The 17227-nt window shown below is 40.1% G+C and overlaps 1 protein-coding gene across 2 annotated transcripts in view; it reads right to left on the bottom strand.

Annotated features, from left to right (window-relative positions):
* STK39 (serine/threonine kinase 39) overlaps positions 1–17227 on the bottom strand; it is a 347782-nt gene that overhangs the window by 88375 nt on the left and 242180 nt on the right. For both annotated transcript variants that reach the window (XM_044303626.1, XM_044303627.1), the window contains exon 15: positions 2408–2460. In XM_044303626.1, coding sequence (XP_044159561.1) covers positions 2408–2460 — 53 coding nt within the window. The remainder of the gene's footprint in view (positions 1–2407; positions 2461–17227) is intronic.

Below are 17227 nucleotides of genomic sequence, written 5' to 3'. Positions count from 1 at the left end.
TGAGTGATTCAGCACAGCTTATGAAAAGAAGTTTGATTGCTGTATTATATAATGTGTGTTGGGTGTCATGGAGGAGGAGTCTCTCATTGGCTGGATATGTCATCACAAACCACCTGTAGCAGCATACAGCACATACACAGTGTGCAAAAGAAACCAAGGCTACAGCACCTAGATCCACTGTGCATGCCAGATAGGGTTTGTGATGATATACCTCAATCAAGCCAGGAGGTGGACCGGCGAGAATGACTCTTCTAAGGAACTGCTCCTCCTCCATGATTCCTGACATGCAATAGAATGCAGCAAACTTATTTTAATGACATTGCTCAGAATAAAAAACGGTGAAATTGTCATGGCGAAGCTGTCACTGTCAAGGATAAACAGGTGGATGGCAGTTTGGGAGCCTAAATCCTGATAAAATTCTCTAAACAGATGTATATTCAGAGGCAGCAAACCCATCCAGAGCTAGTCCTGCTAGGAGACATGGTTGTTGTATTGAACTCGATCCAATCTGGAAAATGCTCTGTGACTTTATACATTTTTTACTCTTTAAGATGCACTTTTCTCCCCAAAAGTGGAGGGAAAATGGAAGCGCCTCTTATAAAATGAATACCAATGAGTGATTCTATTATGGAGGCGCTCATTAGTGCACAGGAAGTGTGATGAGCGGTTAGTGTAGTGCTGCTAGCGCTGACTGTACTCACCGCTCCCTGGTCTTCGGCCGTAGTGCGGTCACAGTGCAAAGCTCCAGGAAGAGAGCCCTGAATCTCCCAAGTGGTGGCACCATCCGGAGCAGGAGAGGTAAGTTGTTTAATTAATTTTTTGTCTGATCTGAGTACTGGTCTGATGAAGATTAGGGGTCTGAGCTGAGGTCTGATAAATACTGAGGTCTGATTAAGGTCTGATGAAGATTGGGGGTCTGATTTGAGGTCTGATGAAATTTGAGGGCCTGAAGACTGGAGGTCTGATGAAAAATATTTTTTCGTATTTTCCTCCTCGAAATCCTAGGTACGTCTTATATAGTGAAAAATATGCTAAACGCATCAGCAGGAGCTTTACCATCCACTTGTGATATTTGTGAATTGCACCATGTAATGTACATGTCATTATATTGCACTACAGCCATATATAAAGAAAAACCTTCATAGAATAATTGATTTATCTTATATTTGTAACAATTTAATGAAATAATTGCCGTTCAGATTGGTGTCTGTTTTGACTCTGTGTTTAGATATCCAGATTCTTGTATCAAGGTCCTTTTAGGCTTCTTGTACACTGTGTACATTGGAATCATACCTCCAATGGATGGTTTTGACAAATATATATTGTGCTATTCAATACACAACTACTCCTTTAGTATACATCAGGTCAATGGGACCTTATGGACAAGCTTGAATTATACAAACATTTCTTCTTGCATATGTCCGACACCCACTGCAGATGCAATAATACTAGAGTCTAAAGGACACAACTTGACTTATAAGATAGCTACTAGTGTTGAGCGAATCGAAGTGCATGAAGTGGACTTCAATGCAAAGTTCAAGGAAAATTTGATTTGCAGCGAAGCCAAACTTCCTTGTGCTTTACCAGTAACTAATCAATTTTCCCTGAAATGGGGTAAAAAATAAAAAAAACATACTTACCTCAACCGTTAGAGCGCAAGGAGCCCGCCGCCTCCATCTTGATTGAAGATCCTACCAAATTTAGTGCGAGGTGACGTATGAGGTCACCACACTAGCTGACTTGATGACATCATTACGGGCCGTGCAAGATTTCACACTGGATCTTCAATCAAGATGGCAGCGGCTGGCTCTTCGCGATCAAATGGATGAGGTAAGTATGATTACATTTTTTTTTATTATTATAGACTTAAACATTAAAGTCAGATGCAGCGATCAGCAATGAATGTGGCATCTGAGGGGTACAATGATGGCGGGAGGCGTAATCGTCGCTCCCTGTCAAAGCACCTGCTATTTACAAAGAAATGCGCTTTGTGATGAAGTAATTCGTCAAAAGGCAATTTTTTTTGTAGAATTCAGCAAAGCAGCTGAATCGAATTTTAGAGAACTTCCCTAAACAATAGTAGCTACCTATACGGAGTACCATGGAGACAGTTTGCTTCAATCTGAAGGAGAGCTATTTTGCATACTTTTCCCCAGAAAGCATTGTTTTAATGATTCTCTAGTAGTTGGATTTCTGGAAGGAGAATCAGCACTTTTTTAAGATTCACTATATCATACATGCTGCAACATAGTTGCATTGTCTACCTTCTCCTCTACTACACCTATGCAGGTGCACAACAGGTTCCTACCCCTATGACAGCTAAGGAAGACATAATACAATTAATATCATTACATATGTACCATCAGGATGATGAAAAAAGCAAATGAGTCTTTTAACTCTGACTTACCTCTGCCAGGAGTAAACTCAAACCGTATATCATTGAGTTCTTTTCTGGAATTTCTGCAAAAACAGATCAAAAAACGCATTTAAATGTAATGAGGCAGAGTTTATTAAAACCCAGAATGCTTAGCAATTTAGAGGATTTGCAGTTAGAAATGTAAGCATTTTCCTCCCTCGTGGCACGCCTTTATGCACCTTTCATTTGTCAAAGACGATATAAATGCTAAGAAGGTTCAGGGATATTAACAGCCAAAGGTTTATGGAAGAACGGAAAGCTAATTTTTTTCCACCGGCAGTATTATTATCTACTTAATTAACAAAAAGGCCAAAAGACTGCTTGCGAGTTACGTTTTTATTTCGCTGTGAGAAAGCACAGAGGAGTGCTTGCTATAACTACTCTTCTCGGAAGCAGCAGAGTATTCCATTCTAATTAAGCTGTTTTTACTGCTGAGTGCTACTTTGGAGCCGCAAACTTGTATACAGGGTTGTTATAGAAAAATGCCCTTGAAGCCGTAGCTCAAACTCAAAGCCGGAAAATCCTTTGAGCAATTTCAGTTTTGGAATTAAACTGGGTTCCATCCATTTAATGATACTCAAATATATTAGAGGTTTAGGGAGCACAAGTTAGCGGAAAATGTTTATTTTATTTTTTTTCTCTTACAAAATCATTTTCTGCTAACTTGTGCCCCAAAAAATATATTCTAGGAACTCGCCATGCCCCTCACAGAATACCTTGGGGTGTCTTCTTTCCAAAATGGGGTCATATGTGGGGTATTTATACTGACCTGGCATTTTAGGGGCCCTAAAGCGTGATAATCCAAATGCCTACAAATGCCCTCCTAAAAGATACTCATTGGAATTTGGGCCCCTTTGCGCACCTAGGCTGCAAAAAAGTGTCACACATGTGGTATCGCCGTACTCAGGAGAAGTAGGGCAATGTGTTTTGGGGTGTATTTTTACATATACCCAACTGTGTGTGAGAAATATCTCTGTAAATAACAACTTTGTATAAAAAAAAATGGAAAAGTTGTCTTTTACAGAGATATTTATCTCACCCAGCATGGGTATATGTAAAAATACACCCCAAAACACATTGCCCTACTTCTTCTGAGTACGGCGATACCACATGTGTGACACTTTTTTGCAGCCTAGGTGTGCAAAGGGGCCCAAATTCTAAAGAGCACCTTTAGGATTTCACAGGGCATTTTTTATGCATTTGGATTCCAAACTACTTCTCACGCTTTCGGTCCCCTAAAATGCCAGGGCAGTATAAATACCCCACAAGTGACCCCATTTTGGAAAGAAGACACCCCAAGGACTTCCGTGAGGGGCATGGTGAGTTCATGTAAAATTTTATTTTTTGTCACAAGTTAGTGGAATATGAGACTTTGGAAGAAAAAAAAATCATTTTCCGCTAACTTGTGACAAAAAATAAAAACTTCCATGAACTCACTATGCCCATCAGCGAATACCTTATTAAGGTGTCTAATTTCCGAAATGGGGTCATTTGTGGGGTGTTTCTACTGTCTGGGCATTGTAGAACCTCAGGAAACATGACAGGTGCTCAGAAAGTCAAAGTGCGTAAATTCACATTTTTGCACCATAGTTTGTAAACGCTAAAACTTTTACCCAAACCAATAAATATACACTTATTGCATTTTTTTTTTATCAAAGACATGTAGAACAATACATTTAGAGAAAAATTTATATAGAAATGTAGTTTTAATTGAAAAATATTACAACAGAAAGTGAAAAATGTTGTTTTTTGGCAAAAATTTCGGTCAATTTCGATTAATATCAAAAAACGTCAGCAGCAATGAAATACCACCAAATGAAAGCTCTATTAGTGAGAAGAAAAGGAGGCAAAATTAATTTGGGTGGTAAGTTGTATGACCGAGTAATAAACCGTGAAAGTAGTGTAGTGCAGAATTGTAAAAAGTGGTCTGGTCATTAACCACTTCAACCCCCCTAGCTGAAACCCCTATAATGACCAGGCCACTTTTTATACTTCTGCACTACACTACTTTCACCGTTTATTGCTCGGTCATGCAACTTACCACCCAAATGAATTTTACCTCCTTTTCTTCTCACTAATAGAGCTTTCATTTGGTGGTATTTCATTGCTGCTGACTTTTTTTGTTATTAATCGAAATTTAACGATTTCTTTGCAAAAAAATAAAATTTTTCACTTTTAGTTGTAAAATTTTGCAAAAAAAACGACATCCATATATAAATTTTTCGCTAAATTTATTGTTCTACATGTCTTTGACAAAAAAAAAATGTTTGGGTAAAAAAATAATAGCGTTTACAAACTATGGTACAAAAATGTGAATTTCCGCTTTTTGAAGCAGCTCTGACTTTCTGAGCACCTGTCATGTTTTCTGAGGTTCTACAATGCCCAGACAGTACAAACATCCCACAAATGACCCCATTTCGGAAAGTAGACACCCTAAGGTATTCACTGATGGGCATAGTGAGTTCATATAACTTTTTATTTTTTGTCACAAGTTAGCGGAAAATGATGATTTATTTTTTTATTTTATTTTTTCTTACAAAGTCTCATATTCCACTAACTTGTGACAAAAAATAAAAACTTCCATGAACTCACTATGCCCATCACAAAATACCTTGGGGTGTCTTCTTTCCAAAATGGGGTCACTTGCGGGGTAGTTATACTGCCCTGGCATTTTAGGGGCCCAGATGCGTGAGAAGTAGTTTGAAATCAAAATCTGTAAAAAATGACCGGTGAAATCCGAAAGGTGCTCTTTGGAATGTGTGCCCCTTTGCCCACCTAGGCTGCAAAAAAGTGTCACACATCTGGTATCACCGTACTCAGAAGAAGTTGGGGAATGTGTTTTGGGGTGTCATTTTACATATACCCATGCTGGGTGAGAGAAATATCTTGGTTAAAGACAACTTTTCCAATTTTCTTATACAAAGTTGGCATTTGACCAAGATATTTATCTCACCCAGCATGGGTATATGTAAAATGACACCCCAAAACACATTGCCCAACTTCTCCTGAGTACGGCGATACCAGATGTGTGACACTTTTTTGCAGTCTAGGTGGGCAAAGGGGCACACATTCCAAAGAGCACCTTTAGGATTTCACCGGCCATTTTTTACAGATTTTGATTTCAAACTATTTCGCACACATTAGGGCCCCTAAATTGCCAGGGCAGTATAACTACCCCACAAGTGACACCATTTTGGAAAGAAGACACCCCACGGTATTCCGTGAGGGGCATGGCGAGTTCCTAGAATTTTTTATTTTTTGTCACAAGTTAGTGGAATATGAGACTTTGTGAGAAAAAAAATCATCATTTTCCGCTAACTTGTGACAAAAAACAAAAAATTCTAGGAACTCGCCATGCCCCTCACGGAATACCTTGGGGTGTCTTCTTTCCAAAATGGGGTCACTTGTGGGGTAGTTATACTGCCCTGGCATTCTAGGGGCCCTAATGTGTGGTAAGAAGTATGAAATCAAAATGTGTAAAAAATGGCCTGTGAAATCCTAAAGGTGCTCTTTGGAATGTGGGCCCATTTGCCCACCTAGGCGGCAAAAAAGTGTCACACATCTGGTATCGCCGTACTCAGGAGAAGTTGGGGAATGTGTTTTGGGGTGTCATTTTACATATACCCATGCTGGGTGAGAGAAATATCTTGGCAAAAGACAACTTTTCCCATTTTTTTATACAAAGTTGGCATTTGACCAAGATATTTATCTCACCCAGCATGGGTATATGTAAAATGACACCCTAAAACACATTGCCTAACTTCTCCTGAGTACGGCGATACCACATGTGTGACACTTTTTTGCAGCCTAGATGCGCAAAGCGCCCCAAATTCCTTTTAGGAGGGCATTTTTAGACATTTGGATCCCAGACTTCTTCTCACGCTTTCGGGCCCCTAAAATGCCAGGGCAGTATAAATACCCCACATGTGACCCCATTTCGGAAAGAAGACACCCCAAGGTATTCCGTGAGGGGCATATTGAGTCCATGAAAGATTGAAATTTTTGTCCCAAGTTAGCGGAAAGGGAGACTTTGTGAGAAAATACCAAAAAAAATCAATTTCCGCTAACTTGTGCCGAACTCGCCATGCCCCTCATTGAATACCTTGGGGTGTCTTCTTTCCAAAATGGGGTCACATGTGGGGTATTTATACTGCCCTGGCATTTTAGGGGCCCAAAAGCGTGAGAAGAAGTCTGGAATATAAATGTCTAAAAAATTTTATGCATTTGGATTCCGTGAGGGGTATGGTGAGTTCATGTGAGATTTTATTTTTTGACACAAGTTAGTGGAATATGAGACTTTGTAAGAAAAATAAAATAAAAATAAAATATCTATTTCCGCTAACTTGTGCCAAAAAAAATGTCTAAATGGAGCCTTACAGGGGGTGATCAATGACAGGGGGGTGATCAGGGAGTCTGTATGGGGTGATCACCCCCCTGTCATTGATCACCCCCCTGTAAGGCTCCATTCAGACGTCCGTATGTGTTTTGCGGATCCGATCCATGTATCCGTGGATCCGTAAAAAACATACGGACGTCTGAATGGAGCCTTACAGGAGGGTGATCAATGACAGGCGGGTGATCAATGACAGGGGGGTGATCAGGGAGTCTATATGGGTGATCACCCCCCTGTCATTGATCACCCCTCTGTAAGGCTCCATTCAGACGTCCGTATGTGTTTTGCGGATCCGATCCATGTATCCGTGGATCCGTAAAAATCATACGGACGTCTGAATGGAGCCTTACAGGGGGGTGATCAATGGCAGGGGGGTGAACAATGACAGGGGGGTGATCAGGGAGTCTATATGGGGTGATCAGGGGTTCATAAGGGGTTAATAAGTGACAGGGGGGGGTGTAGTGTAGTGTAGTGGTGTTTTGTGGTACTTTACTTAGCTACCTGTGTCCTCTGGTGGTCGATCCAAACAAAAGATGGAGGTGTATATGCGTCACTCTGACGCGTATATGCGTCACTCTGCGCAGAGCTGCCGCTTCCGGACCGCAGATCTGCGTTAGGCGGTCCGGAGGCGGTTAAGGGGGTTTAAGCTAGGGGGGCTGAAGTGGATAACAACCACTTGGATTTCCCAAGTAATAACAGTTCTGTAACATCTATTCTTATGACTCTATGTTGCGTCATTCCTTTATTATTCTTGCTAGAAGTTATGAATGAAATACTAGCAGTTTGCAATGAAGGTCCAGCTGGGTGTTATCAGCTGGTGGCATGTCCGTGCACAGTCTGGCATTACCCAATCAGTGCTGTGCTCGGCTTCATTTGTACCATGATTTGCATTAAGTTTTGCTATTTATTTATCATAAGAATAAACATAAGAATAAAATTCAGGACAAAAATAATACCCAGTACCATGCTACATCTCTGCACGGCTCAAATCAACACATTTCTTCTGTTCACCACAAGCTTTACGTTTTTTACTTCAATATTTAGACCATAAGTAAGTTTCATTTCCCACGGTTCCATGCCGGCAGGATTATTTATTGGTCTTACGTGCCTACAGGCTCCCAACCTGCTGCCCATGGGGGACAAATCACAAGCTAAAAGACTTCCGAATACACACATACTGGCAGTCAACGATAACTTTTCAGGAAGGCTACACCAAAGAAAAAAAAATGAAATAAATGTACAGTACAGCTAATAGAAAATGTCAGCATGCAGCCTGTGAAAGTCAAATGGCTCCTTTGGTGGTCCAAGTACTGTAACCACCAGAGGGAACTTGGGGCAATGCTTCAGTGAAACAGCTGTACAGATGAACATGAAAATAGCACTCTAATAAAATTGTCTGGGATAAGAAAAAAAACAGGTATCCTCATATTCTAGAAACAGCGCCACTCTTGTGCATAGGTTCTAAGTAGTATTGCAGCTCTCATCCCCATTTAAAGGCTATGTACAACTTCGGAGGCAATTTTTGTTTATGATTGCATTTTACTCATTTTTGTCTAAATACCATATTTTTAATTGGCATTTATTAAACATTTTGAGCTGTTCTGTCACAAAGGGTTAACTGTTTTTCTAACTGTGTGACTGGTACTTTCACTTTGTACTGGTCATCTAATAAACCTGATCTCTAAACTACTGAACACTTATTTAAGCCACATTCTTTTCAGTAAACTGAGCTATAATGAGTGTTTATAATGTCAAAAAGCAGAGATAAGGAGCCTGTCAGCTTCCCAGCTGATAGAACAGAGAGAAATTCCACAGGTTGTTACTACAGCATCTTAGCTATGTACACAAAAAAGGATTCCATATTTTTAATAAAAGACCAACTGAAAAAATGATGTTTAGCTCAAAATAAGTACAATGCAATAATAATAAGAAAACCCCCAAAGGTGTACATAGCCGGCTGAACTGCAATACCAGATACAGCAAATAATAAAGAGTGGCACTGTTTATAAAAAAAACTGACTCTTTTTTGTAATTCCCAAAATTACTATAAAGTGGGTCATAAAACTCACGATTGTTAATAACCCCAATTTATTTAACACTCATTAACAGTAATGTAAAATGGAGTTACTAAAAAGCATTGGTACTGACTAGGGATGAGCGAATCGACTTTGGATGCTTCATCTGAAGTCAATTCGCATAAAACTTTGTTAGAATACTGTACGAAGTGAGTGCTCCGTACAGTATTAGAATGTATTGGCTCCGATAAGCCAAAGTTATTACTTTGCGAAGTCTCGCAAGACTTCGGGTAATAACTTCGTAAATTAATTTCTACTGCAAAAAACGTTTGTGCCAAACTCTGGTTCGGAGATTTTGTGGCAAAATTACTGACTTTTTCCTGCTTACTCCACTTTTGCAAAGTGGCGGGGAAAAAAGCGTAGCATGGGCGGAGAAAAGGGCGGGCCAACAGGGCCATCTCCTTCATCATTTTTCACACCAGTTTTTGGTTTTGAAAATTATCTTAAGATACACCATCAAGGGAGCTGGCATAGATTGAAGCATGTCGCACGGCCGACGCAAGCAAGCTCCAAAGTTATGTAAAGGCCACGCCTCAACATAACATTGGCGCATCAACCAGCAGCACACAGGGATTAAGACCGGCGTAGAACCGGTACTTCACTTAAGTACTTTTGTCACTGTGCCATGGTTAGAGGAGCTTACTATAAAGGATCCTATCTGGGAAGGGTTTATTTATCACTTAAACACTATTGCCTACTCGGCTAACTAATCACTCTTGTCCCAGACTAATAAAACATAACTTTTACTTATTCATGTTAAAAAAGACAAAAATCTAAAAAAATATCTATTGTGAGCTACCTATAGGGTTAAAAACACTGTACCCCATGAGGCTTACTGTATATAAAGGGTCACTTCGGTGTATGAGTTGGCGGGAGTGCACTAACACCGCTCAGTCATACATCATAATCCCAATTGTATAGACAGATTCAAGAAAAAGTGCCTGATAACTACTTGGCCCCCATGTCTGGGGAATACACAGACTCTGCCCGATACCCCTGATGAAGCCAGTTTAGCTGGCGAAACATGTTGGGGGGCGGAACTTAGGATTTTAACTTGCTGACCCTATTGAGCCCTTACAGTGTTTTTTGTGTGCCTGATACCACAACATATGGTACCTTTGAGCCTATTTAACCTTGGTGTGTATTCCCCAGACATGGGGGCCAAGTAGTTATCAGGCACTTTTTCTTGAATCTGTCTATACAATTGGGATTATGATGTATGACTGAGCGGTGTTAGTGCACTCCCGCCAACTCATACACCGAAGTGACCCTTTATATACAGTAAGCCTCATGGGGTACAGTGTTTTTAACCCTATAGGTAGCTCACAATAGATATTTTTTTTTATTTTTGTCTTTTTTAACATGAATAAGTAAAAGTTATGTTTTATTAGTCTGGGACAAGAGTGGTTAGTTAGCCGAGTAGGCAATAGTGTTTAACCCTCCTCTTATGTTAGGGTCAGAACCGACCCGTTTTCAGGTTTTCAATGTCTATAAGTATCACATACATTTGTTTATTGCATCAAGATTTTTTTACTTTGTCAGGAATCTCTATTTAAACAATGTAATAGAAGAAGAATCCTTTTCACTAAATTATAAAATACTGTGGTTAAAATTAAGACGTTTATGGTGTTAGGGTCAATTCTGACCCAGTTATAATATATGATTATAGGACACTAATAAGTGCCAAAACTGAAATCATAAACACTCTCTCTGCTTAGTAACACTGACAGCCAATCCCCTCTCAACCCTGTGAGCTGTAGTTAGGGAGGGGCCCATCTCTTTGCCTGCTTGTCTGCTTCTCTAAATAAAGTAAAGAAACATAGGACCAATACATTTCAGAGTTGCTGACCTGCAGATTAATCATCTCCAATATGCAGCATGGGAGGTATGCTATCAAAAGAAAGGTCTAAGGGGTCACACCAAAAATATTAAAACCAATCTTTTCAAGTATAAAGAAGCCTAACAAGGTAACCAAGAGGTAAGAAACAAATTGGATGATAAATAATTGTTCAGAAGGTATTTTATGGCTGATTTAAGACACGGGTCAAAACCGACCCGTTAACATCATGGATAGTAACAGAAAGCTAACATAAGAGGAGGGTTAAATGGTTAGAGGAGGAGGCTATAACAGCTAGTCATAGCAGGCTGAGCAGGGAGTGGAGCTCTGACTGCTTGTGCAGACAAAAGGACTCGTTGCAAGTGCTGTAATACAGCAGGCCTGATTGAATCACCGCCAAGATGGGTCAAAGAGCAAGGGAGAGACTTCGGAGCAAAAGCTGATGGATAGAGAAGACATCTGTCTTGAGAGCTGGGGAGAAGCTCCTGGACTGAGGTAACTGGACAGGAAAGACATCTACTCTGGTGTAATAACTATGAATCTACCTTCCTGTGGAGGCTCCCAATGTGAGTGGACTGGCAAAAACAGAGAATTTCACACACGCAAAAAAAAGAAAAACAACATGTGTAATCTGGCAGGTGTTCTGCCTCTGCAAATTACTGCTGCCACCTTCATGTTATATTTTAACTAAAGTCAATGCTTGTGTGTTCCTTAAAGAGATGGTATTCTTAGCTGTGTAGACTTGGACTGGAACTGTAATTGCCTGTTGGACCTGGTACTATTCTCTTGGTTTTAGTATAGAGATCAAGCAACAGGTATGTTTTGGAAGGTCATGATGTAAAAAAGGTAGGGGTTTGACAGCCATGAGGTCCCACATAGGTGCAGAGTTGTTGTTTTTTAAGTGTCTGGTGCACCCCCATATGGGATATATATGCGGGTCAAGCCATGGCAGAAGATATCCCTCATAGATCCATAGCAGGATGATAAAGCGGGCTGCAAAACTCTGGCACAGCTCGACCTGGTGAAGTTGCTTTCATACAGGTGCTCATTGATATGGTTCACGCACATAGTAACATAGTTTATGAGGTTGAAAAAAGACATCTGTCCACCTAGTTCAGCCTGAAGATTAAGGAAGGACACATCTGTATTCTCAGGGTAGGCTATCCCTAGCTGATCGGGAGGGGTGTGAGACCCAACCAGCTGTTTGAGTGTAGCTCTGTCTCTGGAAGTTGGCACCAAAATTACACAACTCTATCAACTTCAGTTCTGCTTCTACTGATCAATTAAAGCAGTACTGTACTAATGAGCTCCCTCCACTAGAAGGTTGACAGTGTTGTCTTGTTTCTAAGCCAACTTCCGGCACCCTAGCTATACCTGAACAACTGATCAGCTAGTGATGGTCAATCCTGAAAATATTAAAATCATGACCAAATAGGCCATCACTTAAAGACTATGTTTTTTATGATTGCATTTTATTCATTTTGGGCTAAAAATCATTTTTCAGTTGAGCTTTATTAAAAATATTGAGCTGTTCTGTCACAAAGGGTTAACCGTTTTTCTAGCTGTGTGAATGATACTTTTTACTTCCACTTTCTACAGCTCATCTAATAAACCTTATCTCTAATTGACTAAGAGGTCATTTAAGCCACAGGAAGATAAAAATTTCGCTTTAATGAGTGATTATAAGGTCACAGATCAGAGATAAGGAGCCATCAGGTAAGCTGCCTGACGGAGCAGAGTAAAAATTCAGCTCCTGCTACTAGAGAAACTGAAGGCTGCACTAAGACAGTGGTTCAAAATGTTTAATAAAGATCAATTGAAAATATGTTTTTTAGTTAAAAATTAGTACAATGCAATAATAATAAATAAATAAATGAAAAATCCCCCAAAGGTGTACATAACATAGCCTTTAATAAAAGTTGGAGAACTCTTCTGATAGAACACAGCAATATTATATGGATGATGTTCCAAGTGCTATATGCAGCGTGCGTACAAAAGAAATAAATATCAATGTTAATTTATCGTGTCGGATATTCTGCACTAATAAATCTGCCTCAACTACTCCTTGCCACATTTTTGCTTTTCAACTTAATTGCCAATGCACGAGGCTGTTTGTTTGGAAGGAGCTGAAGAAAAATGGTTGCTGTCTAGCAATTCATCTCATGTATTGTTTAGATGATAAGTGACTCATCTATCTAGCACTTTCTGAACACCTGCATGCGTTTCTTACATTGAATATAATTCCCAATGAGCTGTGCTCTTTTCGATTCTCTAAAATGAAGCATTTGAATTTCACTACAAAGTTAAACACTAATCTGTCTTGCGCCCGCCTTCTGTTTCGCACCCGTTTCTTTTTGTGGAGCCTTCACATAAAATATACATTCACAGATGTTAATAGAATGAGCAGAAAGGAGTTATTAATATTAATGAATTAACTGGAAACAAAACCAGCGACACAAATGACTGCACAAAACATACACTATTATCACTGTATAAGTGATTATATACAAACAATACAGTAAATCTGTCCTTCAAAGCTACAATGATACTTGCAGATTTATAGCATAATCCCGGCGGACTTTGCACTGATAATTCTATATATGTATATGGGCACAGTATAGTGAAAGTGGATGCCATTTCAACAAATCCTATCTACACTCAGTATAAAAAGAAACTACAGCTGCCAAATTCATACAACAATTTGCAAAATATGGATATACCACATGAACATGACCACGTTACAGCTCTAAAGAACCTTCAAGTCTTACAGAACCAATACCCAGCACTCATACTAGGGTACAGAACCTTAGGGTCCATTGACACGTCCGCAAAATGGGTCCGGATTGTCAATGGGGCCGCAAAAGATGCAGACAGCACACAGTGTCACCAAAAATTCACTAATCAAACTGTTCCTGGCTTCCTGTAGACACACACTTGTGGCCTGCTCTACGGGAAGCTGTTCCAGACTGTTGGAACAGTCCGCCAGAGAGCAGGCCGCGAGTATGAAAGAAGCCATACAAAGTATCCCAAACATACCTTTATGTCCATTTGTTGATATTCTGAGCCTCCGAAAAATGTCTTTCTCCAAACATACCGCATTGGTCTCATCCGTGCACAAAACATTGTTCCTATTGCCTTCTGGCTTGTCCAGGTAATCTTTAGCAAACTGCAGACAGGCAGCAATTTGGTAAATGGCCAAGTCTAATATTTTTCACTCTTTTGTTTTATGTGGTTGTCTTTATCTACTTTTAGGGCTTGTGTCGAAATCTGATGTAGTTTTAGGTAAAATTAGGTTTAATTGGAGTATTTTTAACGAGTTTTCAATGGTACAGCATTAAAAAGGAACCTGGAAAATAGTGGGGATACCAGCTGGAAGACATTACTGCTGGGGTTCGTTATTAAGGACATTGAGTGTTATGAGGCCCCTTTTAACATGTGTGAGTATAGGGTTCAGCTACAGAGATCTCATGTGCTATATTGTCCTTAGCACCGAAAAAGGAACAAGAATTACATTTGGCTTCAATAAAACAGTTTTGCAGGCGCTTAGAAAATGGGTAGGTAACACAGATCACTTCTATCAAGGTCAGTCCTTCTATCCTTCTCATGTCATGAGATGTGAAAGATGACCTCTATATACACTGGTGCCTTCAGCTATCATCGGTGAGAACGGTGACAGATTTCCTTGTCTGATGTGATCTATCTTAGACTGAGACTTACAGAACAGTATTGAAATGAGGTCTAGAAAGGCGGCCGTTTCGATTTTGCATTTTATTTATTTGCAATGTCTGCATAAAAAGACAATCAGGATGTTATGAAAAGCAACTCAATTTCTGGAAATCTCATAATGTATTGCCCTGAAGCTCTGATATTTCAAAAAAGGACAGGAAGCATGCATACAAATGAATGGTGAAAACAGCATTGTATCAAGTTACATGACACAATGCTCGAGATAACATTGGAGGGGATGTTTACTAGTCCTCTAATACTTGTCTGGAAAGTGTTCTAGTGCTGTACCCCAGAATGGGGGACTTGTTAACTATTCTTGGTATGTAATGTTATTTAATATTATCCCATATGTTCATGGCGTGTAATGTATTTTATAACCTAGCATAGCTTTTGTATAGATGAGACAGGGTTAATTACCCTGACTCAGCCCCTGCAGGAAGTTACGTGTAGGTGCAGATCCTCAATCCACCCCTAGCTCAGGCCAGTTTGGTCTAGAGTTAGAGGAGAACGTGAGAGCTGTGCCATTGCTCCACTACTCATAGGAATGGGCCAAAGTTACAGAAAAACATCTTCTCTGAAGATTATCTACTGAGTGAAAGACCTCATAATGTGTACAGTACACAAGAAAGAGAAAAAGGAAAGAGCCAAGAAGATCCAAAATCTGCAATCAGGTATTATCTCATCAAAGCTGATAGACTTTACTGCTGTGAGACGGAAATTGTTGAGACACCCTTCACACTTGGATAGGATCTAGCCAACCATATCTTAATCCTGTAATATTGGCAGCCTTAGATTCTGCAGAGAAATACTTTGGGAAGACAGCGAGGAAAGAGTACTATAATTCCCATCCTTGCTCAAATCCAAACATTGTTATTGGAGAATATTTGTACTGTGAAGTATTTGGAACTGTGTTTTAAAACCAATGGATGTACTGCAACTCCAATTCTGCACTTTAGCAAAGACAGACATTTATTTTCTATATCTGGCCTGGTAATGACTCCTGCATCATATGATGTCCATTTCACCTTACACCTCCTACCTTCTACCCACACCAAACCTACAGTATAACATCAAAGACACCCCAACTGCCATTAGGCAGGAGCCCCAACACCAGGTAAAAAGGATGCACCCTCCTAACTCTGCCCAGGCTGTAGCAATCGTTGGTGTGAGGATAGCCACTGTAATTTACTGTTACAGCCAGAGCCACTCCCATCCTCTGCTCTGCTCCTCCTAAGCTTGCGGCACTAGCACCATCACATAGAGGCCTTTTAACAAACTGATGAAGGTTTGTACAAATGTTTGTTCACCCAATCGTTGTTGCGGTCACCCAACAAATTAAGGGCTCACACCTTTTACTTGCAATAATGTGCTACTGACAAGAATGCATGTATCAAAAAGATCACATTAGTGATTGTTTGAGCACATGCAGTGCCGATGAATGCTCCATAAACAGGGCTAAACGAGTGACGATTCATCAAATATTCATCTGTAAATTAGGCCTTTGATTCAATGAGGGCATCACCATTGCTCTTGTTGCAAACAAGCTTGACTCATTTCTGTGGTCGGCTCCTCCAGGGCCAGGCAGTGGCAGAGCAGCCAGGGAGGGGCTGGCTACGGAAAGGAGAGGAGCTTGGATGCAACAAGAGCAATGGTGACGCCATCAGTGCATCAAAGGCCTAATTTGCAGAAAAAGTACAACTTAAAAACAGAGCCTGAGATCAACAAAAGAGGAACAACATTTTAATCAGGTGACTCACAGCTATGTGTCTATGCAAACAGTTGGATAGGGAGGTTGTTGGTGACAGATTCCCATTAAGGACTCCTGAATACCATGGAAAACTCATAAAAATCCAAGCAATTAGGACCCTTTCGAAAAACAAACACAGGGCCGATGTGCTGCGGACAACAAGGTATCATACACCCACCACTTTAACCTCTACAGAGCTGAAGGGCAATGTGTTGTGAGGCATATACATATAAATGAGGTAGGTACATAGAGCATAGAGAAAATGGTATGTCCATCACTGTATAGCATAAAAGAGCACAATATATATGTCACAGGCAAAATCCCACAGCAAAAAAAATGGGATCTATGTTTCCTAAGGCATAAAGAACAAAAATATACAAATCTCGACATGGCTGTAGCTTGGCTCCGAAGGCATATGCTAGAAATACATAAAGTAAAAGAGAATTTGCCCTTCTGAGCAGAACCCACAAATACAACCTCTGCACATGAGGAGTTACGTGTCCATCATGCTCAGGAGATAGGCAGGTGCTCAGTGGAGCTAATCAGATTGTGATTAAGCCGTAATCACAAGCACTTGCCAGTTTTGCAATTTCAAAAGTCAATTATTTAGCTGACAATATGGAGCAATGAATCTTCACGGAAAAAACAAGGAGCTGCAATCTTTTTGTATATGTGTCACTCAGAAGGTACGGTATAGTGGAATAGTGTGGACTGGGTTCCAAGAATGATAATGTTTTATTATCTATTCGGCATGAAGTAGTGTTCTTCCCCAAAAATATGCAAATTAGCTCTCCTCCAGAAGGAAGAAGACTCTCATATCAGCCAAACCAGAGACATCAGAGAGACCCGTCTGTGATAGAGGGGTGTCTCTTCCTTTTGGAGACATCTCTGGTTTGGCTATTGAGAAATAGTTTTGGTCCTTCTCCTTTAATCATTGTGTGTAACTCTGTCGTCACACACTGTACCAGCTGGGTCTCTAATAAAAAGCAGTACTCTCCTGAGTTCCACAAAAATGAAGAAATTGATGAACAGA

This window comes from Bufo gargarizans, chromosome 8 (genome assembly GCF_014858855.1).
Source record: "Bufo gargarizans isolate SCDJY-AF-19 chromosome 8, ASM1485885v1, whole genome shotgun sequence".
NCBI lineage: Eukaryota > Metazoa > Chordata > Amphibia > Anura > Bufonidae > Bufo > Bufo gargarizans.
Note: the sequence above shows the minus strand (reverse complement) of the source record. Positions and strands in the feature narration are given on the sequence as shown.